This window comes from Leucoraja erinacea, chromosome 11, assembly GCF_028641065.1.
Source record: "Leucoraja erinacea ecotype New England chromosome 11, Leri_hhj_1, whole genome shotgun sequence".
Taxonomy (NCBI): domain Eukaryota; kingdom Metazoa; phylum Chordata; class Chondrichthyes; order Rajiformes; family Rajidae; genus Leucoraja; species Leucoraja erinaceus.
In genome coordinates, this window is record NC_073387.1 from 54,904,976 (window position 1) to 54,929,271 (window position 24,296).

The 24,296-nt window shown below is 50.6% G+C and overlaps 1 protein-coding gene across 1 annotated transcript in view; it reads right to left on the reverse strand.

Moving 5' to 3' along the window:
- The window catches only part of LOC129701844 (septin-8-B-like), a 61,971-nt gene extending 51,120 nt beyond the window's left edge, over window positions 1–10,851 (reverse strand). Inside the window, exon 1 of the mRNA XM_055643319.1 lies at window positions 10,693–10,851. Coding sequence (XP_055499294.1) covers window positions 10,693–10,722 — 30 coding nt within the window. The 5' untranslated portion in view covers window positions 10,723–10,851. The remainder of the gene's footprint in view (window positions 1–10,692) is intronic.
- Window positions 10,852–24,296: the final 13,445 nt, after the last annotated feature.

The window sequence follows — 24,296 nt, forward strand, 5'->3', positions numbered from 1 at the left end:
CCTTCCATCACAGGGATGTGATGGATGTTTATGTATATTATGTTGGGTCTTGGGTCTATTTGTTTGTAATGTATGGCTGCAGAAACGGCATTTCGTTTGGACCTCAAGGGGTCCAAATGACAAATAAAATCTTGAATCTTGAATCTTGATCACAGTGAATGGCTGTGCGGGCTCGAAGGGCCGAATGGCCTACTCCTGCAGCTGTTGTCTATTGTCCAGCACTTTGTAGCTACTATTGTTTGAACCGAAGATAGTCACAAAATGCTGGAATAACTCAAGTTCAAGTTCAAGTGAGTTTATTGTCATGTGTCCCTGTATAGGACAATGAAATTCTTGCTTTGCTTCAGCACACAGAAAATAGTAGGCATTTACTACAAAACAGATAAATGTGTCCATATACCATGATATAAATATATACACACATGAATAAATAAACTGGTAAAGTGCAAATAGCAGAAAGTGGTTATTAATAATCAGAGTTTGTCCGAGCCAGGTTTAATAGCCTGATGGCTGTGGGGAAGTAGCTATTCCTGAACCTGGTTGTTGCAGTCTTCAGGCTCCTGTACCTTCTACCTGAAGGTAGCAGGGAGATGAGTGTGTGGCCAGGATGGTGTGGGTCTTTGATGATACTGCCAGCCTTTTTGAGGCAGCGACTGCGATAAATCCCCTCGATGGAAGGAAGGTCAGAGCCGATGATGGACTGGGCAGTGTTTACTACTTTTTGTAGTCTTTTCCTCTCCAGGGCGCTCAAATTGCTGAACCAATCCACGATGCAACCGGTCAGCATGCTCTCTACTGCGCACCTGTAGTAGTTAGAGAGAGTCTTCCTTGACAAACCGACTCTCCGTAATCTTCTCAGGAAGTAGAGGCGCTGATGAGCTTTTTTTATAGTTGCGTTAGTGTTCTCGGGCCAGGAAAGATCTTCAGCGATGTGCACGCCCAGGAATTTGAAGTTCTTGACCCTTTCAACCATCGACCCGTTGATATAAATGGGGCTGTGGGTCCCCCTCCTACTCCTTCCAAAGTCCACAATCAGTTCCTTGGTTTTGCTGGTGTTGAGGGCCAGGTGGGACAGGTGGCATCTCTGGAGAGAAGGAATGGGTGACGTTTGTCTGACGAAAGATCTCGATGCGAAACGTTACCCACACCTTCTCTCCAGAGATGCTGCCTGTCCCGCTGAGTTACTCCGGCGTTTTGTATCCATTTTCAGTTTAAACCAGCATCTGCAGTTCCTTCCTACTATTGTTTTGACGTTGGCTGCCAATGTCAGGAGATCTTGATGAATTGGTAACGGCCAGATTAATGTTGTCAGGTTGCAGTGTGTCCCACTGACAGATTAGAAACCAATGCTGAATCTATTCTAGGCTGCGTTAACCTTGCTATTTAAAGCATTCATAACATTGCATGAATATTTATAGCAAGACATTCAACACATCAACCTGTTGTGAGTCTAACTTTTGGATATTTAACGATTTATGAGCCCAATAATTACAGTAGATTTCATCGCAAAGCAACAGAGGAGCACTTCAGTGCAGTAATGTCCGCATATCAGCCTCTAGCATTCCTAATTGATCATTCCATCTTAATAACTATAACCACAGAATACTCTAATCACTTTTTCTTTAAAAAGAGATACAGCATGGAAACAGGCCCTTGGGCCCACCAAGTCCACGTTGACCATCGATCTCCCGTTTACACTAATTCATTGACATTAATCCAAGAAAACATCAATAATAAATCCGAGTGGACAAACGCCCTTGAGGAATATATGAACTTGGGTCAAATTGTCTCATCTGCAAATATCGTGCAAAAATACTTTGGAGACACAGCCTTTCGGCCTACAAAGTTCACGCCAACCAACCCTGCACAACAAAAGCCAATTAACCTGCAAACCTGTACGTCTTTGGAATGTGGGAGGAAACCAGAGCACCCGGAGAAAACCCACGCGGTCACAGGGAGAACGTATCAAGTCAAGTCACTTTTATTTATATAGCACATTTAAAAAATAACTCTCGTTGGCCAAAGTGCTTTACATTGGTGGAGGTACTAACTACATATACTGTATACATATACTGTATAAACTACATACAGGCAGCGCCCGTAGCCAGGATTAAACCAGGGTCAACAACTCTACTGCTGTGCCACCCCGATACTGCTATGACAAGGTGTAGGAAGGAACTGCAGGTGCTGGTTTAGACCGCAAATAGACATAAAAAGCTGGAGTAACACAGCGGGTCAGACAGCGTCTCTGGAGGAAAGGAACAGGTGACTTTTCGGGTCGAGACCCTCCTTCAGACTCAGGGGAAAGGGAAACGAGAGATCTAGACGGCGATGTGGAACAAATGAATGAAAGGAATGCAAAAAAAGTGACAGTGATCAAGGAAAGGTGGAGCCCACAATGGTCCATTGTTGGCTGTGGGCTGGGTGATAACAAGTGGAACAAAAGTGGAACAAAAGTGATGGGATACGCAAGGTAGACGTAAAAAAAAAAATTAAACCATTAATAAAATCTTGATTTGGTATCATTGCATGGAAGACACAACAGTTGGAAACATGCTAAGTTCATAGGAAGAAACATAGAAAATAGGTGCAGGAGTAGGCCATTCGGCCCTTCGAGCCTGCACCGCCATTCAATATGATCATGGCTGATCATCCAACTCGGTATTCCATCCCTGCCTTCTCTCCATACCCCCTGATCCCTTTAGCCACAAGGGCCACATCTAACTCCCTCTTAAATATAGCCAATGAACTGGCCTCAACTACCTTCTGTGGCAGAGGATTCACCACTCTCTGTCTAAAAAATGATTTTCTCATCTCGGTCCTAAAAGGCTTCCCTCTTATCCTTAAACTGTGCCCCTAGTTCTGGACTTCCCCAACACCGGGAATAATCTTCCTGCATCAGCCTGTCCAACCCCTTAAGAATTTTGTAAGTTTCCCGGAACGACTTAACTAGACTCGATGCAGTAAAGTACATGTACAGCTAGTGATGGAGACTTCAGTCGGCAGTGTGGTTTTCCAGAGTCTAACAACTTGCAGCTATCTGAAGTTGCAGCCTCTAATGTTTTACATGGAGCATTGCCAGCGCTGTGTGAAACTCTAATACAGACTCTAATGCAGGGGTGGGCAACCTTGTTCTGCATAGGGGCCGGGACACACGTTTGTGAGCGGATGGCGGGCCATCAAATCATGTGTACACATGGATCCCGCCCCGGATAGCAGGCATCAAATCACGTGTTGGCAGAAGGTGCGCAGTCGTGCTGGTGTCTTTGCGCAGGACACGGTACGGCAGAGCTTGACGCTCGGCGGGCTGGATGATCACGGGAAAAAAAATCCGCCTGCGGGCCGGATGGTTTCAGGTTGCGGGCCGCATCCGGCCCGGGGGCCGTAGGTTGCCGACCCCGACTCTAATGCCTCGCGTCTAATATAATCTTATTACACATTCTTCAACATCAAGATGCTAGTACGGCCGCATTTGGAATATTGTGAGCAATTTTGGGCGCCAACTCCGAGGAAGGATGTGCTGGCTCTGGGGCCGGCCCAGAGGAGGTTGACAAGAATGAGAGGGGTAACCTATGATGAGCATTGAAACACCCACCACCACCACCAACCCTCCACCACCCCCACCCACCCCCCCCCACCACCCCCACCACCACCCCCAACCCACCATCACACTCACCCCACCCCACCACCCCTCCCCACCACCCCTCCCCACCAGCACACTCACCCCAACCCACCACCCCTCCCCACACCCAACCCCCCAACCCCCACCATCCCCCACCCATCCCGCACCACCCCACCCCATCCCCCACCTCCAACACTCCACAACACACCCCCCCCCACCACCCAACACTCCACAACCACCCACCCCCCACCCCACACCCCACACCCTAGCACTCACCCCATCCCACCATCCCCCCACCCACCCCACCATCCCCCACACTCACCCCACCCCCACCCCCCACCCCCACCACTCCACAACCACCCCCACCACCCCCCACCCCACCACTCACCCACCCCCCCCCATCCCCCCCACAACCCCCACCACCCCAACCACCACCATCACCCCATCCCCCCCCCACCACCCCAACCCACCACCACCACCCCCCCCACCCAACCACCAACAACCCCCCCACCACCCCAACCCCCCACCACCCCCCCAACCACCACCACCACCACCACCCCCAACCACCAACCCCCCACCCTACATCTGACGATGGGTCCTGACCCGAAAGGTCAGATATGTTGCCCGGCCCACCGAGTTACTATGGAATTGTGTGTCCTTTCCTGGGATAAAATAAAAACAAGAAATACTAAACAGCAGAGGCCAACTGCGAAACATTATTCCCACTGATTGTCACAGCAAGACTGTATTAATGGCCCTTTCATCCTCTCAATCAGAGCTTGATGTGAAGCCAGACATTGTAGGGGAAAAAGGTCAACGTTGCAACAAATCATATCATTACTGTTGAAAACATTCAGAAACTTTAGACTTTAGAGATTAGAGCGGAAACTGGCGCTTTGGCGCACCGAGTCCCCTCAGCGATCGCCCCGTACACGAGCATTACCAGACACACTGGGGAACATTTTTTACCCACAGCCAATTAACCTACAAACCTGTACGTCTTCGGAGCGTGGCAGGAAACCGGAGCACCCGGAGGAAACGCAAGCGATCACACGGGAGGACGTGCAAACTCCGTACAGACAGCACCCACAGTCAGGATTGAACCCGCATCGCTGGCGCTGTGAGGCAGCAACTCTACCACTCTGTCACCCAACATATCATTCCACTTTTCAACAAATACACCAAAAAAGTCATTGAGAGTTGGTTATTTGTACCGTGAGATACAGAGCAGACAATAAAGAGGACTCGCACCAATAAATAGGCAGGTGCTACAAAATGTCTCTGTGGGAGTCTGGCCTGAAATCCAGCAGGTTTCTGCTAGACAAACGAGCCAGAACTTTGGTGTGGTATAGTACTTTGTCACCTTTACCCAAGTGCAGTGAAAATCCATTATACCATCCAAGCCTGTCACCAAAGGTAGACAAAAATGCTGGAGAAACTCAGCGGGTGAGGCAGCATCTATGGAGCAAAGGATCAGGTGATGTTTCAGGCCAAACCCCTTCTTCAGCCAAAAATCTGTAGCCTCCCTTTGATAGACTATAGGTGCAGGAGTAGGCCATTCGGCCCTTCGAGCCAGCACCGCCATTCAATGTGCTCATGGCAGATCATCCCCAATCAGTACCCCGTTCCTGCCTTCTCCCCATATCCCCTGACTCCGCTAGCTTTAAGAGCCCAATCTAGCTCTCCCTTGAAAGCATCCAGAGAAACGGCCTCCACTGCCCTCTGAGGCAGAGAATTCCACAGACTAGCCACTCTCTGTGGGAAAAAGCGTTTCCTCGTCTTCGTTCTAGATGGCTTACTCCTTATTCTTAAACTTTGGCCCCTGGTTCTGGACTCCCCCAACATGGGGAACATGTTTCCTGCCTCTAGCATGTCCAAATCCTTAACAATCTTATAGGTTTCAAAGAGAAACCCTCTCATCCTTCTAAACTCCAGAGTATACAAGCCCAGCTGCTCCATTCTCTCAGCATATGACAGTCCCGCCATCCCGGGAATTAACCTTGTAAACCTACGCTGCACTCCCTCAATAGCAATAGCACGTTTTCTTAACGTCAGCAAGACAAACGAGATAGTGATCGACTTCAGGAAGTGAAGCGTTACCCACATCCCGGTTTGCATTGACGGAGCCCAAGTATAGATAGTTGAAAGCCTCAACTTCTTAGGTCACTGCCAGAAACTCTGCCTTAAAAATATCCACTGACTTGGACTCCACAACCTTCTGTGGCAAAGAATTCCACAGATTCACCACCCTGTGACAAAATAAATCCCTCCTCATCTCCTTCCCAAAGGAACGTCCTTTAATTCTGAGGCTGTGACCTCTAGTCCTAGACTCTCCCATTGGTGGAAACATCCTCTCCACATCCACTCTATCCAGGTCTATTGATTCAGGAAATGGTTTCATGGAGGCTTCAAGTACATTGGTCGACATTTTAAAAGGTCAGACACATTCATGCTGATGCATAAGGGGAAGGAAATGTGAAGTCAAAGAAAGAACTGCAGATGCTGGTAAATGGAAGGTAGACACAAAATGCTGGAGTAACTCAGCGGGTGAGGCAGCATCTATGGAGAGAAGGAATTGGCGACGTTTCGGGTCGAGACTCTTCTTCAGACTGGTGTCGGGTGGGGAGAAGAAAGGAAAAAGGAAGAGGAGGAGCCCGAGGGCTGAGGGAGAGCTGAGAAGGGGAGGAGACAGCAAGGGCTACTGGAAATTGGAGAATTCAATGTTTATGCCGCTAGGGTGCAGACTGCCCAAGCGGAATACGAGGTGCTGATTCTCCAATTTGCGGTGGTGCTCACTCTGGCCATGGAGGAGGCCCAGGACAGAAAGGTCGGATTCGGAATGGGAGGGGGAGTTGAAGTGCTGAGCCACCGTGTTCAGAACAGAATAAAGAATCTCAGCAAGATGGGGGGATGGGGAGGGGAGGGGAGGGAAGGGAAGTGGAGGGGGGGAGAGGCAATGAGGAAATAGACTCAACTCTTACATAAAGAAATGCCTTCAATACATCAAAAGGGCCTAAAGTGCTTTAAAGCACAATCATTAAAAAAACATTTCAAATCTACTAGGGCAGACAATTGAAAGTAAGGTCATGTGGGCAGGTCACAAGAGAGTATATTAAAGATAGTAATGACTCTGAACTCCATCAGTTTCATCAAGCCCAATGTTTTGATTCCCACTTAAAAGCTCAGTCTCACATCCCTGACAACCTTACCTCTAACACCAAGATTTAAATCAATCTCTCTACCCATTTCGTGCAACACATCTTGGTTCAATCATTTGTCATGAAGCGCTCTGGCAGTTTAATTATGTAAAGGGCGCTATATAAATGCAGGGCACGTCTTGTTAATTCACCCCCACGTCCATCGCAGGCGCAGCTCTGAAAGCAACAAGAAGGTCAAGGGTGCGCATTCATAACTGACTCGCAGCCGAAAATCAAACTGGGACAGAAATGTAAGGGGGATGTGACGAGGCGTTCAACTTTACAATGAAGGGGGGGGCGAGAGGAGGAGGGGGGGGGGGAGGAACTTTAGGGGGGGGGGGAGAGGAGGAGGGGGGGGGGGGGGGGGAGAGGAGGGGGGGGGAGAGGAGGAGGAGGGGGGGGGGGAGAAGAGGAGGAGGGGGGAGAAGAAGAGGAGGAGGAGGGGGGAAGAGGAGGAGGGGGGGGAGAAGAAGAAGAAGAGGAGGGGGGGGGGGAAGAGGAGGAGGGGGGGAGAAAAGAGAGGAGGGAGGGGGGGGAGAAGAGGAGGAGGGGGGAGAGAAGAGAGGGGGAGGGGGAGAAGAGGAGGAGGAGGGGGAGGAGAGGAGGAGGGGGGGGAGGAAGGGAGGGGAGGGGGAAGGGGAGAAGAGGAGGAGGAGGGGAGAAGAGGAGGAAGGGGGGAGAGAGGAGGAGGAAGGGGGGAGAGAGAGGAGGGGGGGGGGAGAGGAGGAGGAGGGGGGGGGGAGAGAGGAGGAGGAGGGGAGGGGGGAGGAGGAGGGGGGAGAGAGGAGGAGAGGGGGGGGAGAAGACAGAGGAGGAGGGGGGGGAGAAGAGGAGGAGGGGGGAGCAGAGGAGGAGGGGGGGAGGAGGAGGAGAGGGGGGAGAAGAGGGGAGGAGGGGGGGAGAGGAGGAGGAGGGGGGGAAGGAGGAGGAGGGGAGAAGAAGAGGAGGGGAGGGGAGGGGGAGGAAGGGGGGAGAAGGGGGGGGGGGGAGAGAAGAGGGAGGGGGGAGAAGCGGAGGAGGGGGGGAGGGAGGAGGAGGGGGAGGAGAGAGGGGGAGGAGAGGAGGAGGGGGGAGAGAGGAGAGGAGGAGGAGGGGAGGGGAGGGGAGAAGAGGGGGGGGGGAAGAGGAGGAGGAGAGGAGGGGGGGGGGAGAGAGGAAGGAGGGGGGAGGAGGAGAAGGGGGGGGGGAGGAGGAGGGGGGAGGGGGAGGGGGGGGAAGGGGGGAGGAGGAGAGGGGGAGGAGAGGAGTGGGGTTAGAGAAGAGGGAAGGGAGGGGGGGAGAGAGGAGGAGGAAGGGGGGGGAGGAGGAGGGGGGGGGAAGAGGGGAGGGGGGAGAAGAGAAGAGGAGGAGGGGGGAGAAGAGGAGGAGGGGGGGAGAAGAGGAGGGAGGGGGGGGAGGAGAAGAGGAGGGGGAGGAGAATGGGGGAGGAGAGGCGGGAGAGGAGGGAGGAGGGGGGGAGGGGGGGGAGGAGGAGAGGGGAGGGGGGAGGAGGAGGAGGGGGGGGGGAGGAGGAGGAGGAGGGGGGAGAAGAGGAGAGGAGGGGAGAAGAGGAGGAGGAGGGGGGAGGAGGAGGAGGGGGAGAAGAGGGAGGAGGAGGAGAGAAGAGGAGGAGGAGGGGAGAAGAGGAGGAGGAGGGGAGAAGAGGAGGAGGAGGGGAAGAAGAGGAGGAGGAGGGGGAAGAGGAGGAGGGAGAGAGGAGGAGGGGAGGGGAGGAGAGAGGAGGAGGGGGGGGGAGAGAGGAGGAGGAGGGGGGGGGAGAAGAGAGGAGGGGGGGGGGGAGAGGAGGAGGAGGAGGGGGGGGAGAGAGAGGAGGAGGAGGGGGGGAGAAGAGGGAGGAGGAGGGGGGAAGAGGAGGAGGAGGGGGGGAGAGAAGAGGAGAATTGGGTGGAGGAGGGGGGGGGAGAAGAGGAGGAGGAGGGGAGAGAGGAGGAGGAGGGGAGGGAGAGAGGGGGGGGGAGGAGGAGGGGGGGGAGAAGGAAGAGAGAGGGGGGGGAAGAGGGGAGGGGGGGGAGAAGAGGAGGAGGAGGGGGGGAGAGGGGGGGGGGGGGAGGAGAGAGGGGGGGGAGAAGAGGAGGAGGAGGGGGGGAAGAGAGGGGAGGGGGGGGAAGAGAGGAGGAGGGGGGGGGGAAGAGGAGGAGGGGGGGGGAAGAGGGGAGGGGGGGGGAAGAGGAGGGAGGGGGGGGGAAGAGGAGGAGGGAGGGGGAAGAGGAGGGAGAAGAGGAGGGAGGGGGGGAGAGGAGGAGGGGGAGAAGAGGAGGAGGGGGGAGAAGAGGAGGAGGGAGACCGAGGAGAAGGGAGAAGAGGAGGAGGGGGGAGAAGAGAGGAGGAGGGGAAAGTGAGAAGAGGAGGGGGGGGGGTGAGAAGAGGAGGAGGGGGGGGAGAAAGGAGGAGGGGGGGAGAAGAGGAGGAGGGGGGGGGATGGAGAAGAGGAGGAGGGGGGGGAGAAGAGGAGGAGGGGGGGGGGGAGAGGAGGAGGGGGGGGGGAAGAGGAGGAGGGGGGGGGGGAGGAGGAGGGGGGGGAGAGGAGGATGGCGGGGGAGAAGAGGAGGAGGAGGGGGGGAGAAGAGGAGGAGGAAGGGGGGGGAAGAGGAGGAGGAAGGGGGGGAAGAGGAGGAGAAGAGGAGGAGGAAGGGGGGGAAGAGGAGGGGAGAGAAAGAGGGGGGAGAAGAGGAGGGGGGGGGAGAGGGGGAAGAAGAAGAGGGGAGAGGAGGAGGGGGGGGAGAAGGAGGGGGGGGGGGGGGAGAAGAGAGGAGGGGGGGGAGAAGGGGAGGAGGGGGGGAAGAAGAGCAGGAGGGGGGGAGAGAAGAGGGGGGGAAGAGAGAGGGGGGAGAGAGAGGAGAGAAGCAGAGAAGAGGGGGAGAAGAAGAGGGGGGAGAAGAAGAGGGGGGGGGGAGAAGAGGGGGGAGAAGAGGAGAGAGGAGGGGGGAGAAGAGGAGGGGGGGAGAAGAGGAGGGGGGGGGAGAAGAGGAGGGAGGGGGAGGAGAAGAGGAGGGAGGGGGAGGAGAAGAGGAGGAGGAGGGGGGAGAAGAGGAGAGGAGGGGGGGAGAAGAGGAGGAGGGGGAGGAGAAGAGGAGAGGAGGAGGGGGGGGAGAAGAGGAGGAGGGGGGGGGGGAAGAGGAGGAGGGGGGGGAAGAGGAGGAGGGGGGGGAGAAGAGGAGGAGGAGGGGGGAGAGAGGAGGAGGAGGGGGGAGAGAGGAGGAGGGAGGGGGAGAGAGGATGGGGAGAGGGAGAGAGAGGAGGAGGGAGGGGGGGGAGGAGGAGGGGGGGGGGAGAGAAGAGGAGGAGGAGGGGGGGGGGGAGAAGAGGAGGAAGCAGGCAGAAGAATGATAATTATTTCGCCTCGGAATGAGAGCAACCAGGAAACATGGCAACCGGGCACCTGCTGCTAGTAGTAAATGTAACATCAGGTGTTACAGGTTAACGTTTGTTGTTTTTAGTGTTAACGTTACGACGGCAATGGTTAAAAAATATCCAGTTGGCGACGAATTGTGAAGTTAAAGCCGGCTGAGGACTTTCGCAGAAAAAGGGGAAAGGCGCGCCGACTAAAAGAGAATTTAAATGTGTTGTGAATCAATCTTTGTTTAAAGGGATAAAATGAAATGTCATGTTTGTATTTTATGAATGAACGCCGCGCTGTAACAAATTGTATCAACGTTCCATTTTTTGCTACATTGTTGCGGCGGCGGCGGCGGCAACAAAGCGCGTCCCCCCGCTCATTGACAGCTTCAAAACAAGGGGAGGGGGAGGCTGCAACAAACCCCCACCGTTGCAACAAACCCCCACCGCAACCCCTTCCCCACGCAGCAGCAGCAGCAGAAAAAACTAATGCAACCCGCCGATGAATGCAATGCAAAAATCCCCCTCGTTGCTCACCGGCTGCTGCTCCGGTTCTGCAGTCTCCATGGCGTCTCGTCTCCGTGCAATGAGCGAACAAGGGGGTGGGGGGGGAGTTGAACGCTACGAGTCTCCGCCGGCTGCCGCCTTCCTTGCTCGGCCAACATGGACACTTGCCCCCTCCACTCCCCCTGTGAACGAGGGGGGGTAAAGGGAGGCAAGCACCATCATATTAGACCATTCTCACCGCAGTGCCTCTGCATACAAAGCAACCTGCTGCATTACATACATTACAATCGATAGCACCTAGTCTGTAATTGTAGTCCTGGTCAATTTTCTCTTCCTTTCTCATTGAATTGAGCAGATAACCCCGAATACTATGGTTTCTTCCAGTACCGCAAGGGGACTCTGGGATTTGTAGTTTTCGTGGTGGTTTCATAGAAACATAGAAATTAGGTGCAGGAGTAGGCCATTCGGCCCTTCGAGCCTGCACCGCCATTCAATATGATCATAGCTGATCATCCAACTCAGTATCCCGTACCTACCTTCTCTCCATATCCCCTTAGCCACAAGGACCACATCTAACTCCCTCTTAAATATAGCCAATGAACTGGCCTCAACTACCCTCTGTGGCAGAGAGTTCCAGAGATTCACCACTCTCTGTGTGAAAAAAGTTATTCTCATCTCGGTTTTAAAGGATTTCCATCTCAGGTAAATCAATGAGATGATTTAAGACTTGTAAGTTACAAGTTGACTAACAGAAATATATCACCAACGTTGATATGAATGAATGAGAGAGAGAGAGAGAGAATGAATGTTTCCATGGTTGAATTATTACCATTTGTAATTGTGGATTTAATACAACATATAAAATAAAAACAGTGTTAAGAATCGATTATCGGGCTGCAGTCAGATAACAAGACATTGTCCATCCATCCAAGGTTCTGGAATCCAACCTCAGAGTGATCGCGTGGGTTTAGTTTTTCTAATGAAGTCCTGGATAGAGTGGATGTGGAGAGGATGTTTCCACTAGTGGGAGAGCCCAGAACCAGAGGACACAGCCATCAGAATGAAAGGACGTACCTTTAGAATGGAGGTGAGGAGGGTAGACACAAAAAGCCGTGGTAACTCTGCGGGACAGTCAGCAAGCATCTCTGGAGAGAAGGAACGGGTGACGTTTCAGGTCGAGACCCTTCTTCAGATGAGGAGGAAGGTCTTTAGTCAGAGGGTGGTGAATCTGTGGAATTCATTGCCACAGGCGGCTGTGGAGGCTGAGACATTGTGGATTTTTAAAGTTAGATCGACTGGTTCTTGATTAGTAAGCGGGTGTGAGCAGTTAGGGGGTAAAGGCACGGTGGCGCTGCGGTAGAGTTGCTGCCTTACAGCGCCAGAGACCCGGGTTCGATCCTGACCTCGGGTGTTGTCTGTGTGGAGTTTGTACGTTCTCCCCGTGACCTGCGTGGGTTTCCTCCGAGATCTTCGCTTTCCTCCCACACTCCAAACACGTACAGGTGTGTAGGTTAATTGGTTTGGAATATATGTAAATAGTTCCTAGTGTATAGGATAGTGTTAGTGTGCAGGGATCACTGGTCGGTGTGGGCCACAGGGCCTGTTTCTGTGCTGTATCTATAAACTAAACTACAAGGTAAAGATGGTTCAGCCATGATTAAATGGCAAAGTAAATGGTCATTCACTGGAGTTTAGATGGATGAGGGGGGGATCTTATAGAAACATATAAAATTGTAAAAGAACTGGACAAGCTAGATGCAGGAAAACTGTTCCCAATGTGGGGGCGAGTCCAGAACCAGGGGCCACAGTCTTAGAATAAAGGGGAGGTCATTTAAGACTGAGGTGAGAAAAAACTTTTTCACCCAGAGAGTTGTGAATTTATGGAGTTCCCTGCCACAGAGGGCAGTGGAGGCCAAGTCACTGGATGGATTTAAGAGAGAGTTGGAGAACGCTCTAGGGGCTAGTGGAGTCAAGGGATATGTGGAGAAGGCAGGCACGGATTATTGATAGCTGACGATCAGCCATGATCACAATGAATGGCGGTGCAGGCTCGAAGGGCCGAATGTCCTCCTTCTGCAACTATTTTCTATGTTTCTAATACAAATGCACAAATCACTAAAGTGTAGGTGCAAGACACAAACTATAAATAAGGCAAATCAAGTGTGATGTTTTATTTCCAGAGAGATCAAGTCAAGTCAAGTCAAGTCAAGTTTATTTGTCACATACACATACGAGATGTGCAGTGAAATGAAAGTGGCAATGCTCGCGGACTTTTGTGCAAAAGACAAACAACAAAACAACCAAACAAATTATAAACACAATCATAACACACATATTCTTTTACATAATAAATAATGGAAGGAAAAACATTCAGTAGAGTTAATCCCTGGTGAGATAGGCGTTTACGGTCCGAATTGCCTGTGGGAAGAAACTCCTTCTCAACCTCTCCGTTCTCACCGCATGGCAACGGAGGCGTTTGCCTGACCGTAGCGGCTGGAACAGTCCGTTGCAGGGGTGGAAGGGGTCTCCCATGATTTTATTTGCTCTGGAGTTGCACCTCCTGTTGTATAGTTCCTGCAGGGGGGCGAGTGAAGTTCCCATAGTGCGTTCGGCCGAACGCACTACTCTCTGCAGAGCCTTCTTGTCCTTGGCAGAGCAATTCCAAAACCAGATGGTAATGTTCCCGGACAAGATGCTTTCCACCGCCGCTGCGTAGAAGCACTGGAGGATCCTCGGAGACACTCTGAATTTCCTCAATTGCCTGAGGTGGTAAAGGCGCTGCCTTGCCTTACTCACCAGTGCTGAGGCGTGTGATGCCCATGTCATATCCTCGGAGATGTGGACTCCCAGATATTTAAAACAGTTCACCCTATCCACAGGATCCCCATTTATCCTCAATGGAGTGTACGTCCTCGGATGATGTGCCTTCCTAAAGTCCATGATCAGCTCCTTCGTTTTTTTGATGTTCAAGAGGAGGCTGTTGTCCTGGCACCAGAGTGCTAGATCAGCCACCTCCTCCCGGTAGGCCCTCTCATCGTTGTCTGAGATCAGGCCCACCACCACAGTGTCATCAGCAAACTTAATTATTGAATTGGAGCTGAACCTAGCCACACAGTTATGTGTGTACAGGGAGTACAATAGGGGGCTGAGGACACAACCCTGGGGCGATCCTGTGCTCAGGGTGAGGGACTCCGATGTATTCCCTTCCATCTTGACTACCTGGGGCCTGGCGGTGAGAAAGTCCAGGACCCAGGCACACAGGGAGGTCGTTGAGCCCCAATTCCAGTAGCTTCTCGGCCAGTCTGGTGGGGACTATCGTGTTGAAGGCTGAACTGTAGTCTATGAACAGCATCCTCACATAGCCCCCCTTCTGGCTGTCCAGATTGGAGAGAGCGGTGTGCAAGACCTGGGAAACCGCATCGTCCGTGGACCTGTTCGGACGGTATGCGAATTGCAACGGATCCATGTTCCGAGGGAGGAAGGCGCAGATGTGATTCTTCACCAGCCTCTCAAAACATTTCATGACTACTGAGGTGAGGGCCACCGGACGGTAGTCATTCAGACAGGCTGGGGAGGCATTTTTTGGTACCGGTACAATGATGGATTTTTTGAAGCAGGCAGGGACCATGGACTTGTCCAGATGGAGTTGAGAACGTGATATGCCAAATATATCACGTCATAATCTGAGAGTTCTTGGAATGCTGTGTACAATCTAGGTCACCATGACTTACAAAGGGATTGAGAGCTGCAAGGAAGCACAAATAATTACCAAGATAATGTGAGAACTGTTCGATTAAAATTGAAGGATGGACAGGTGGTAAAATACTAAGTGATGATCTTTTAGTTTGAGTTCAGAGGCACAGCTGAAGCAGGACCTTCGACCCACGGAGTCCCTGCCAACCATCAATCAACCAACCAACAACACTAGTTCCATCCTACACACTAGGGACAATTTTCAGAGCCCAATTAATCTACAAACCTGCATGTCTTTGCGATCGTGGGAGGAAACCGGAGCACCTGGAGAAAATCCATGCGGTCACTGGGAGAATGTACAAACTCCTCACAGACAGCACCTGTAGTACAGCAACATTTCTTACTTTCTGGCTTTACCTTGCACTAAACGTTATTCCTGTATGGACCTGTACACTGTAAATGGCTGGAATGTAATAATGTGTAGTCTTTCTACTGACAAAAGCTTTTCACTGTAAACATAGAAACATAGAAACATAGAAATTAGGTGCAGGAGTAGGCCATTCGGCCCTTCGAGCCTGCACCGCCATTCAATATGATCATGGCTGATCATCCAACTCAGTATCCCGTACCTGCCTTCTCTCCATACCCTCTGATCCCCTTAGCCACAAGGGCCACATCTAACTCCCTCTTAAATATAGCCAATGAACTGGCCTCGACTACCCTCTGCGGCAGAGAGTTCCAGAGATTCACCACTCTCTGTGTGAAAAAGGTTCTTCTCATCTCGGTTTTAAAGGATTTCCCCATTATCCTTAAGCTGTGACCCCTTGTCCTGGACTTCCCCAACATTGGGAGCAATCTTCCTGCATCTAGCCTGTCCAACCCCTTAAGAATTTTGTAAGTTTCTATAAGATCCCCTCTCAATGTCCTAAATTCTAGAGAGTATAAACCAAGTACCTGTACCTCGGTACACATGGCAATAAACTAAACTGATACTACTGGACATAAAGCCCATACGGGGACAACTTTGACACAGTGTGTGTACGAGAGCAGTCAGTTCCAAGTGAGCATGACCTGCTGTCGGTATTAACCCATTGGAAAGCAGCTTAATGCAGCTTAAAGTGGCACCTGCTGTCATCTTCACAGGTGGTGCAGGTCAAAGCTTATTTGTAAGATGGAGAATATACTTCCACAAGATGCTTGGGAACAGCTGTGCCTTGTGTCTGCAATAAACAGCAAAGAAATGTGTAGGAAGGAATTCTAGATGTTGGTTTAAACCGAAGATAAGACACTAAATACAGGAGTAACTCAACGGGACAGGCTGCATCTCTGGAGAGAAGGAATGTGTGACGTTTCGAGTCGAGACCCTTCTTCAGACAGTTTAAATCAGCATCTGCTGTTCCTTCCTAGACAGAAATATGGATAGGACACAGGGATATAGAAACATAGAAACATAGTAACATAGAAAATAGGTGCAGGAGTAGGCCATTTAACCCTTCGAGCCTGCACCGCCATTCAATATGATCATGGCTGATTCAATATGATTCAGACGTCAGTCTGAAGAAGGGTCTTGACCTGAAATGTCACCCAGTCCTTCTCTCCAGAGATGCTGCCTGAGTTATCTTGCATTTAGTGTCTACAGAAATAGCAGAGAGTTGTAGATGTAGCCCAGTCCATTCACCAGTCCACCAGACCAGACTTCCCAACATTGACTCCTTGGGAAAGCAGCCAACATCATCAAACACTCATCCCACCCAGGTCCTGCTTTCTTCCCATCCGGCAGAAGGTACAGAAACCTGAAATCGCACACCGCCAGACTCAGGAACAACTTTCAATTTCTGGCCAAGATCCCCATCTCTGCTTGTTCCACCTGTCCACGTTTGGCCCATAACCCATCTAATCTTTCCTATCCATCACTTCACAAGGATGGGTATCTCAGCATTTGCTCTACCTATTGCAAAGATTGAAAAGACTAGGCTTGTATTCACTGGAGTTTAGAAGGATGAGGGGGCATCTTACAGAAACATATAAAATTATAAAAGGACTGGGCAAGCTAGATGCAGGTAAAATGTTCCCAATGTTGGGCGAGTCCAGAACCAGGGGCCACACAGTCTTCGAATAAAGGGGAGGTCATTTAAGACTGAGGTGAGAAAAAACTTTTTCACCCAGAGAGTTGTGAATTTGTGGAAATTCCCTGCCACAGAGGGACAGTGGAGGCCAAGTCACTGGATGGATTTAAGAGATAGTTAGATAGAGCTCTAGGGGCTAGAGCAATCAAGGGATATGGGGAGAAGGGAGGCACGGGTTATTGGTAGGGGACGATCAGCCATGATCACAATGAATGGCGGTGCTGGCTCAAAGGGATGAATGGCCTCCTCCTGCACCTATTTTCTATGTTTCTATGTATTGCATTTGAATTTGATGTGATTGTGCTTATGTAGGGTCTATCTGATCAGTTTGGATGGCATGTTAAACAAAGCTTTTCACTGTACCTCGGTACAGATGACAATACTGAACCTAAAGCTATCTTTTGACGGGCATAATAATAGAACAATAGCAGAACTCGCGTCAGAGAGAGGAGGAGAACTTTTACAAAGTAGGTAGACACAAAATGCTGGATTAACTCAGCGGGTGAGGCAGCATCTCTGGAGAGAAGGAATTGGCAATGTATCGGGTCAAGACCCGATTATACACACAATTCCACTTGCAATACCTTCATGAGGGATAGGAGAAGAATCAGGCCATTCGGCCCATCAAGTCCATTCCGCCATTCAATCATGGCTGATCTATCTCTCCCATTCTCCTGCTTTCTCCCCATAACATAGAAACATAGAAACATAGAAACATAGAAAATAGGTGCAGGAGTAGGCCATTCGGCCCTTCGAGCCTGCACCGCCATTCAATATGATCATGGCTGATCATCCAACTCAGTATCCCGTACCTGCCTTCTCTCCATACCCCCTGATCCCCTTAGCCACAAGGGCCACATCTAACTCACTCTTAAATATAGCCAATGAACTGGCCTCAACTACCCTCTGTGGCAGAGAGTTCCAGAGATTCACCACTCTCTGTGTGAAAAAAGTTCTTCTCATCTCGGTTTTAAAGGATTTCCCCCTTATCCTTAAGCTGTGACCCCTTGTCCTGGACTTCCCCAACATCGGGTACAATCTTCCTGCATCTAGTCTGTCCAACCCCTTAAGAATTTTGTAAGTTTCTATAAGATCCCCTCTCAATCTCCTAAATTCTATAGAGTATAAACCAAGTCTATCCAGACCCCCGACATAGGTACTAATCAAGAATCTGAAGAAGGGTCTCGACCTGAAACGTTGCCCATTCCATCTCTCCATAGCTGCTGCCTCACCCGCTGAGTTTCACCAGCATTTTGTGTCTACCTTTGATTTTACCGGCATCTGCAGTTCTTTCTTACACACTTTCAACAAAGTCGGCCTACCTTGTGGAAATTTCGCAGTGGAGCAGACTGCGGAATGTGTAGGAAGGAACTGCAGATGCTGGTTAATACCGACGAAAGACAAAAAGTGCTGGAGTAACTCAGCGGGTCAGGCAGCATCTCTAGATAGAAGGTATAGGTGAGAGCCTTCTTCAGACTCTTTCTCTTTTGTTACGGTCTGGAGAAGGGTCCCGACCCAAAACCTCACCCGTCCTTTTTCTTCAGAGATGCGGCCTGACCCGCTGAATTACTCCAGCACTTTGTGTCTTTCTCTTGGTATAAACCAGCAATTTGCAGTTCCTTCCTACACATCAGTAGTGTGCGTGGTAATGAGTATTTTGCAATCAGCGGTCTTTTTAAGATGTTTCTACCCAGGTTTATGAAGAACAGTCACGTTGATAAATGTCAAACAAGATTTCTACATAATACAGCTCGATGTTGGGGGAGTCAAGAACCAGGGGCCACAGTTTAAGAATAAGGGGTTGGCCATTTAGAGTGGAGACGAGGAAACACTTTATCACCCAGAGAGTTGTCAATCTGTGGAATTCTCCGCTTCAGACAGCGGTGGAGGCCGGTTCTCTGGATGCTTTCAAGAGAGAGCTCTTAAAGATAGTGGAGTCAGGGGATATGGGGAGAAGGCAGGAACGGGGTACTGATTGTGGATGATCAGCCATGATCACATTGAATGGCGGTGCTGGCTCGAAGGGCCGAATGGCCTCCTCCTGCACCTATTGCCTACTGCTTGCCTGGCACCAGGCTGATGAAATGTGGGCCTCTCTGCTTGTTCTCAGAGGAGTGGGAGAGAGAGGTTCCTCGAGTGAGTTATGATGTGAAAAGTGCCTGGAGTACTGTGTGCAGTTTTTGTCCCCTAATTTGAGGAAGGACATTTTTGCTATTGAGGGAGTTCAGCGTAGTTTTACAAGGTTAATTCCCGGGATGGCGGGACTGTCATATGTTGATAGAATGAAGCAGCCGGGCTTGTACACTCTGGAGTTTAGAAGGATGAGAGGGGCTCTCTTTGAAACCCATAAGATTGTTAAGGATTTGGACACGCTAGAGGCAGGAAACATGTTCCCGATGTTGGGGGAGTCCAGAACCAGGGGCCACAGTTTAAGAATAAGGAGTAAGCCATTTAGAACGGAGACGAGGAAACACTTTTTCTCACAGAGAGTGGTGTGTCTGTGGAATTCTCTGCCTCAGAGGGCGGTGGAGGCAGGTTCTCTGGATGCTTTCAAGAGAGAGCTAGGTAGGGCTCTTAAAGATTGCAGAGTCAGGGGATATGGGGAGAAGGCAGGAACGGGGTACTGATTGGGGATGATCAGCCATGATCACATTGAATGGAGGTGCTGGCTCGAAGGGCCGAATGGCCTACTCCTGCACCTGTTGTCTATTGTCTATTGACATACACTTCCACCACCACTGGGGCAGCAAGACTGGAATTATAAGATCACTGTAGTTATTCTCCTTTGACTTCACCCACCAAACCTACAACCTCAACTCCAAGAACACATCACAAGTACTGCAGCACAGTGGCGCAGCTGGTCGAGCCGCTGCCTCATAATGGCAGGGACCCGGGTTCGATCCTGACCTCGGGTGCTGTTTGTGTGGAGTTTGCACGTACTCCCTGTGACCACGTGGGTTTCCTCCGGGTGCTCCGGTTCCCTCCCACATCCTACGGACGTGCTGGTTTGTAGGCTTATTGCCCCTCTGTAAATTGCCCCGAGTGTGCAGGGAGTGGATGACAAAATGGGATAAGATAGAATGAGTGTGAATGGGTGACCGATGGGCCGGCATGGACTCGGTGGGCCGAAGGGCCTGTTCGTATGTTGTATGTCTAAACCAACCAGCTGGTGCCGGTGAATAGCGCCACCTGCAGGATCCCCTAAAGTTACACACCATCCCAAATAGTGAATGCAGGTAGATCTGTGTTCCTTCAGTATTGCTGTGTCTAAATCCTGGGACAAACTTTTTTTAATGTAGTTCACAACTATTTTTACATAGTCCACAGAGTGCTGGAGTAACTCAGTGGCTCAGGCAGCATCTCTGGAGATCACAGATAGGTGTGCGGCACAGTGGCACAGTGGCACAGCGGGTGGATGGTTGAAAGGGTCAGGAGCTTCAAATTCCTGGGCGTCCACATCTCTGAAGATCTCTCCTGGTCCGAGAACACTAACGCAATTATCAAGAAAGCACATCAGCGCCTCTACTTCCTGAGAAGATTACGGAGAGTCGGTTTGTCAAGGAGGGCTCTCTCTAACTTCTGCAGATGCACAGTAGAGAGCATGCTGACCGGTTGCATCGTGGCTTGGTTCGGCAACTTGAGTGGCCTGGAGAGGAAAAGACTACAAAAAGTAGTAAACACGGCCCAGTCCATCATCGGCTCTGACCTTCCTTCCATCGAGGGGATTTATCGCAGTCGCTGCCTCAAAAAGGCTGGCGGTATCATCAAAGACCCACACCATCCTGGCCACACACTCATCTCCCTGCTACCTTCAGGTAGAAGGTACAGGAGCCTGAAGACTGCAACAACCAGGTTCAGGAATAGCTACTTCCCCACAGCCATCAGGCTATTAAACCTGGCTCGGACAAAACTCTGGTTATTAATAACCCATTATCCGTTATTTGCACTTCATCAGTTTATTTATTCATGTGTGTATATATTTATATCATGGTATATGGACACACTGATCTGTTTTGTAGTAAATGCCTACTATGTTCTGTGTGCTGAAGCAAAGCAAGAATTTCATTGTCCTATACAGGGACACATGACAATAAACTCGCTTGAACCTGAACTTGAACCTGAGAGTTGCTGCCTTACAGCGCCGCAGGCCCGGGTTCGATCTTGTCTATGGATACTGCCTGTTCGGAGATTGTATGCTCTTCCCATGACACCGTGGGCTTTCTCCAGGTGCTCCGGTTTCCACACACATTCCAAAGACGTGCAGGTTTGCCGGTTAATTGGCTTCGATAAATTGTTCCCTGTATGTAGGATCGAACTAGTGTACGGGATGATCGCTGATGGGCTGAAGGGCCTATTTTCCTCTGCTGTATCTCTAAACTAAACAAACCTAAAGGGGATGCTTTGCGTCGGGACCTTTCTTCAGTCTGTCTACCCATGTTCTCCATAGATGCTGCCTGACCCGCTGAGTTACTCCAGCACTCTGTGAAACGTCACCTATCCATGTTCTCCACAGATGCTTCCTGACCCGCTGAGTTACTCCAGCACTCTGTGAAACGTCACCTATCCATGTTCTCCGCAGATGCTGCCTGACCCGCTGAGTTACTCCAGCACTCTGTGAAACGTCACCTATCCATGTTCTCCGCAGATGCTGCCTGACCCGCTGAGTTATGGTGCAGCAGCATCTATGGAGCTAAGGAAATAGGCAACGTTTCGGGCCGAAACCCTTCTGGAAATAGGCAACGTTTCGGGCCGAAACCCGGAAGGGTTTCGACCCGAAACGTTACCTATTTCCTTAGCTCCAGAGATGCTGCCTGACCAGCTGAGTTACTCCAGCACTCTGTGAAACGTCACCTATCCATATTCTCCACAGATGCTGCCTGACCCGCTGAGTTACTCCAGCACTCTGTGAAACATCACCTATCCATGTTCTCCACAGATGCTGCCTGACCCGCTGAGTTACTCCAGCACTCTGTGTTCTCTGCAGTCTTCCAGCATCTGTTGTTCTCTGTATCAACTTTCACTTTTCACCCATCCCCTTCTCTCTTTCCAACGGACCCCAAAAACCGATGCACTTCCATTTCCCACTGTCCCACCCCCTCCCCCCCCCCCCCCCCCCCCCCCCCCATCCCCCTTACCCCTCCCCACCTATATCCCCCCTCCCTCTGGCTTTACACTTAACCCCTCCTCTCCCCTTATCTGACACCCTTTCATCTCATTTTCATTCTTGGTCACTAGGTTCGATCCTGACCACGGATGCTGTCTGTGTGGAGTTTACACGTTCTCCCTGTGACCGTGTGGGCTTTTCCCTGGGTGCTCCAGTTTCCGTCCACACTCTAAAGACGTGCGGGCTTGTTGGGCCTCTGCAAATTTCCCGTAGCGGATCGGCAGTGGATGCACCAAAGTGAGATAACATAGGATTAGCGTGAACTGGCGATCGATGGTCAGCACGGACTCAGTGGGCCGAAGGGCCTGTTTCCCTGCTTGGTCAATGACTGGAATAGTTTGAATTGAGCCAAAATAAAACCTCCTTCCTCTCCTGGCCAGTGAAGAAAGATCCTGACCCGAAACGTCACCTGTCCATTCCCTCCACAGATGCTGCCTGACCCGCTGAGTTCCTCCAGCACTTTTGTCTTTTGTTTTTGAAAGAGGTCGTATATTTGCTCAAAAATAAACATTCCCAAGTTCCGTTCCGTTATTAGTGGTGGTTTAGTTTCTCACACAGCTACAGTGCCCTGTGGCCTCTAGATCTCGCAGTTCAGCTGAAGCAGAACGGGTTGTTAAAGAATAACCAGTTATTTATCAATACTGACCTTGTAATAGCTGCATGAGAAAAAAACGAACTTTATTTTAAATGTCATTCCAGCAAGTTAAACCAACAGCAAAGTGACACAACAAGCAAACTGTAAAAACATAATAACCTGCATGACAATTGTAATATTTCAATGATATCAGTTTGCGTGGGGTGATGTGCAACACTTGTAGAAATTGACACTTGGAGGCAATAATGTTTCTGGTATTCTTGTACAAACTATTTGCTAACATGATGAAAGAACAATGGTGGTTCGAGAACAAAGGAGGGACCCAACATGGGGGGGGTACGCGGAGTACAAAGGGGGACCGCTGGGGAGCACATTGAACGCTTTGGAACGTTGGCAGCGCCCTTTAGGTGGTGACTCTTTGCATACTTTGTGTATGGTGTGCAAAAACAGAGACTTGTCACATGCTAATGATGTATCAATCGATCCAATCAGTCAATCATCAATCAATCAATTGAGGGCAGCACGGTGGCGCAGCGGTAGAGTTGCTGCCTTACAGCGCTTGCAGCGCCGGAGACCCGTGTTCGATCCCGACTACGGGTGCTGTTTGTACGGAGTTTGTACGTTCTCCCCGTGACCTGCGTGGGTTTTCCCTGAGATCTTCGGTTTCCTCCCACGCTCCGAAGACGTACAGAGTTTGGAGGTTAATTGGCTCGGTACAGTGTAAATTGTCCCTAGTGTGTGTAAGGTAGTGTCAATGTGCGGGGATCACTGGTCAGCACGGACTCGGTGGGCCGAAGGGCCTGTTTCCGCGCTGTATCTCTAAACTAAAATAAATGAAACCAACCAATCAATCAATCAATATCATTTACATTGGGTGACTAGTGCATTTAGTTAAGCTTATTGTCACGTGTACTGAGGTACAGTGAAAAGCTTTTGTTGCGTGCTAACCAGTCAGCAGAAAGACAACACATGATTACAATCGAGCCGTCCACAGTGTACAGATACATGATAAAGGGAATAATGAAGGTACACAAAAATGCTGGAGAAACTCAGCGGGTGCAGCAGCATCTATGGAGCATCACCCGCTGAGTTTTTCCAGCATTTTTGTGTACCTTCGATTTTCCAGCATCTGCAGTTCCTTCTTAAACATAAAGGGAATAACGTTTAGTGCAAGGTAAAGCCCAGTTGAGTCCGATTAAAGATAGTCCGAGGGTCACCAACGAGGTGGTAGGTCAGGACCATTCTCTAGTTGTTCATAGGATGGTTCAGTTGCCTGATAACAGCTGGGAAGACACTGCCCATGTCCATTTCAAGCGGCTATAGACAATAGGTGCAGGAGTAGGCTATTCGGCCCTTCGAGCCAGCACTGCCATTTAATGTGATCATGGCTGATCATCCCCAATCAATACCCCGTTCCTAACTGATGTACAAGGACCCCCAGATCCCATTGTACTTTTCCCAACTTAATGCCATTTAGATAGTAATCTGCCTTCCTGTTTTTTCTACCAAAGTGGATAACCTCACGTTTATCCGCATTAAACTTTACCTGCCACGCATCTGCCCACTCCCCCAACCTGGCCAAGTCACTCTGCATTCTCATAGCATCCTCCTCACAGTTCACACTGCCACCCAGCTTTGTGTCATCTGCAAATTTGTTCATGTCACTTTGGATCCCCTCATCCAAATCATTGATGTTTATTGTAAATAACTGCGGTCCCAGCACCGAGCCTTGCGGTACCCCACTAGTCACTGCCTGCCATTCTGAAAGGGACCTGCATGGGCAAAAATTAGCTCCTCTCTCCTCTCCCTCTCAACCCCATTCTCCTGCCTCTCCCCATAGCCTGTGATACCAATAGCCAAAGTCAATTTTATTCGTCGCATACACCTGAAGGTGCAGTGAAATGAATTTACCAGCAGCGATACACTTAAAAAAAGAACACACAACTCGACAGACCCTAGAAACAAGGAACTGCTGTTGATGGTTTACAAAAAAAAAAGACAAAGTACTGGAGTAACTCAGCGAACCAGGCAGCATCTCTGGAGAGCATGGATAGGT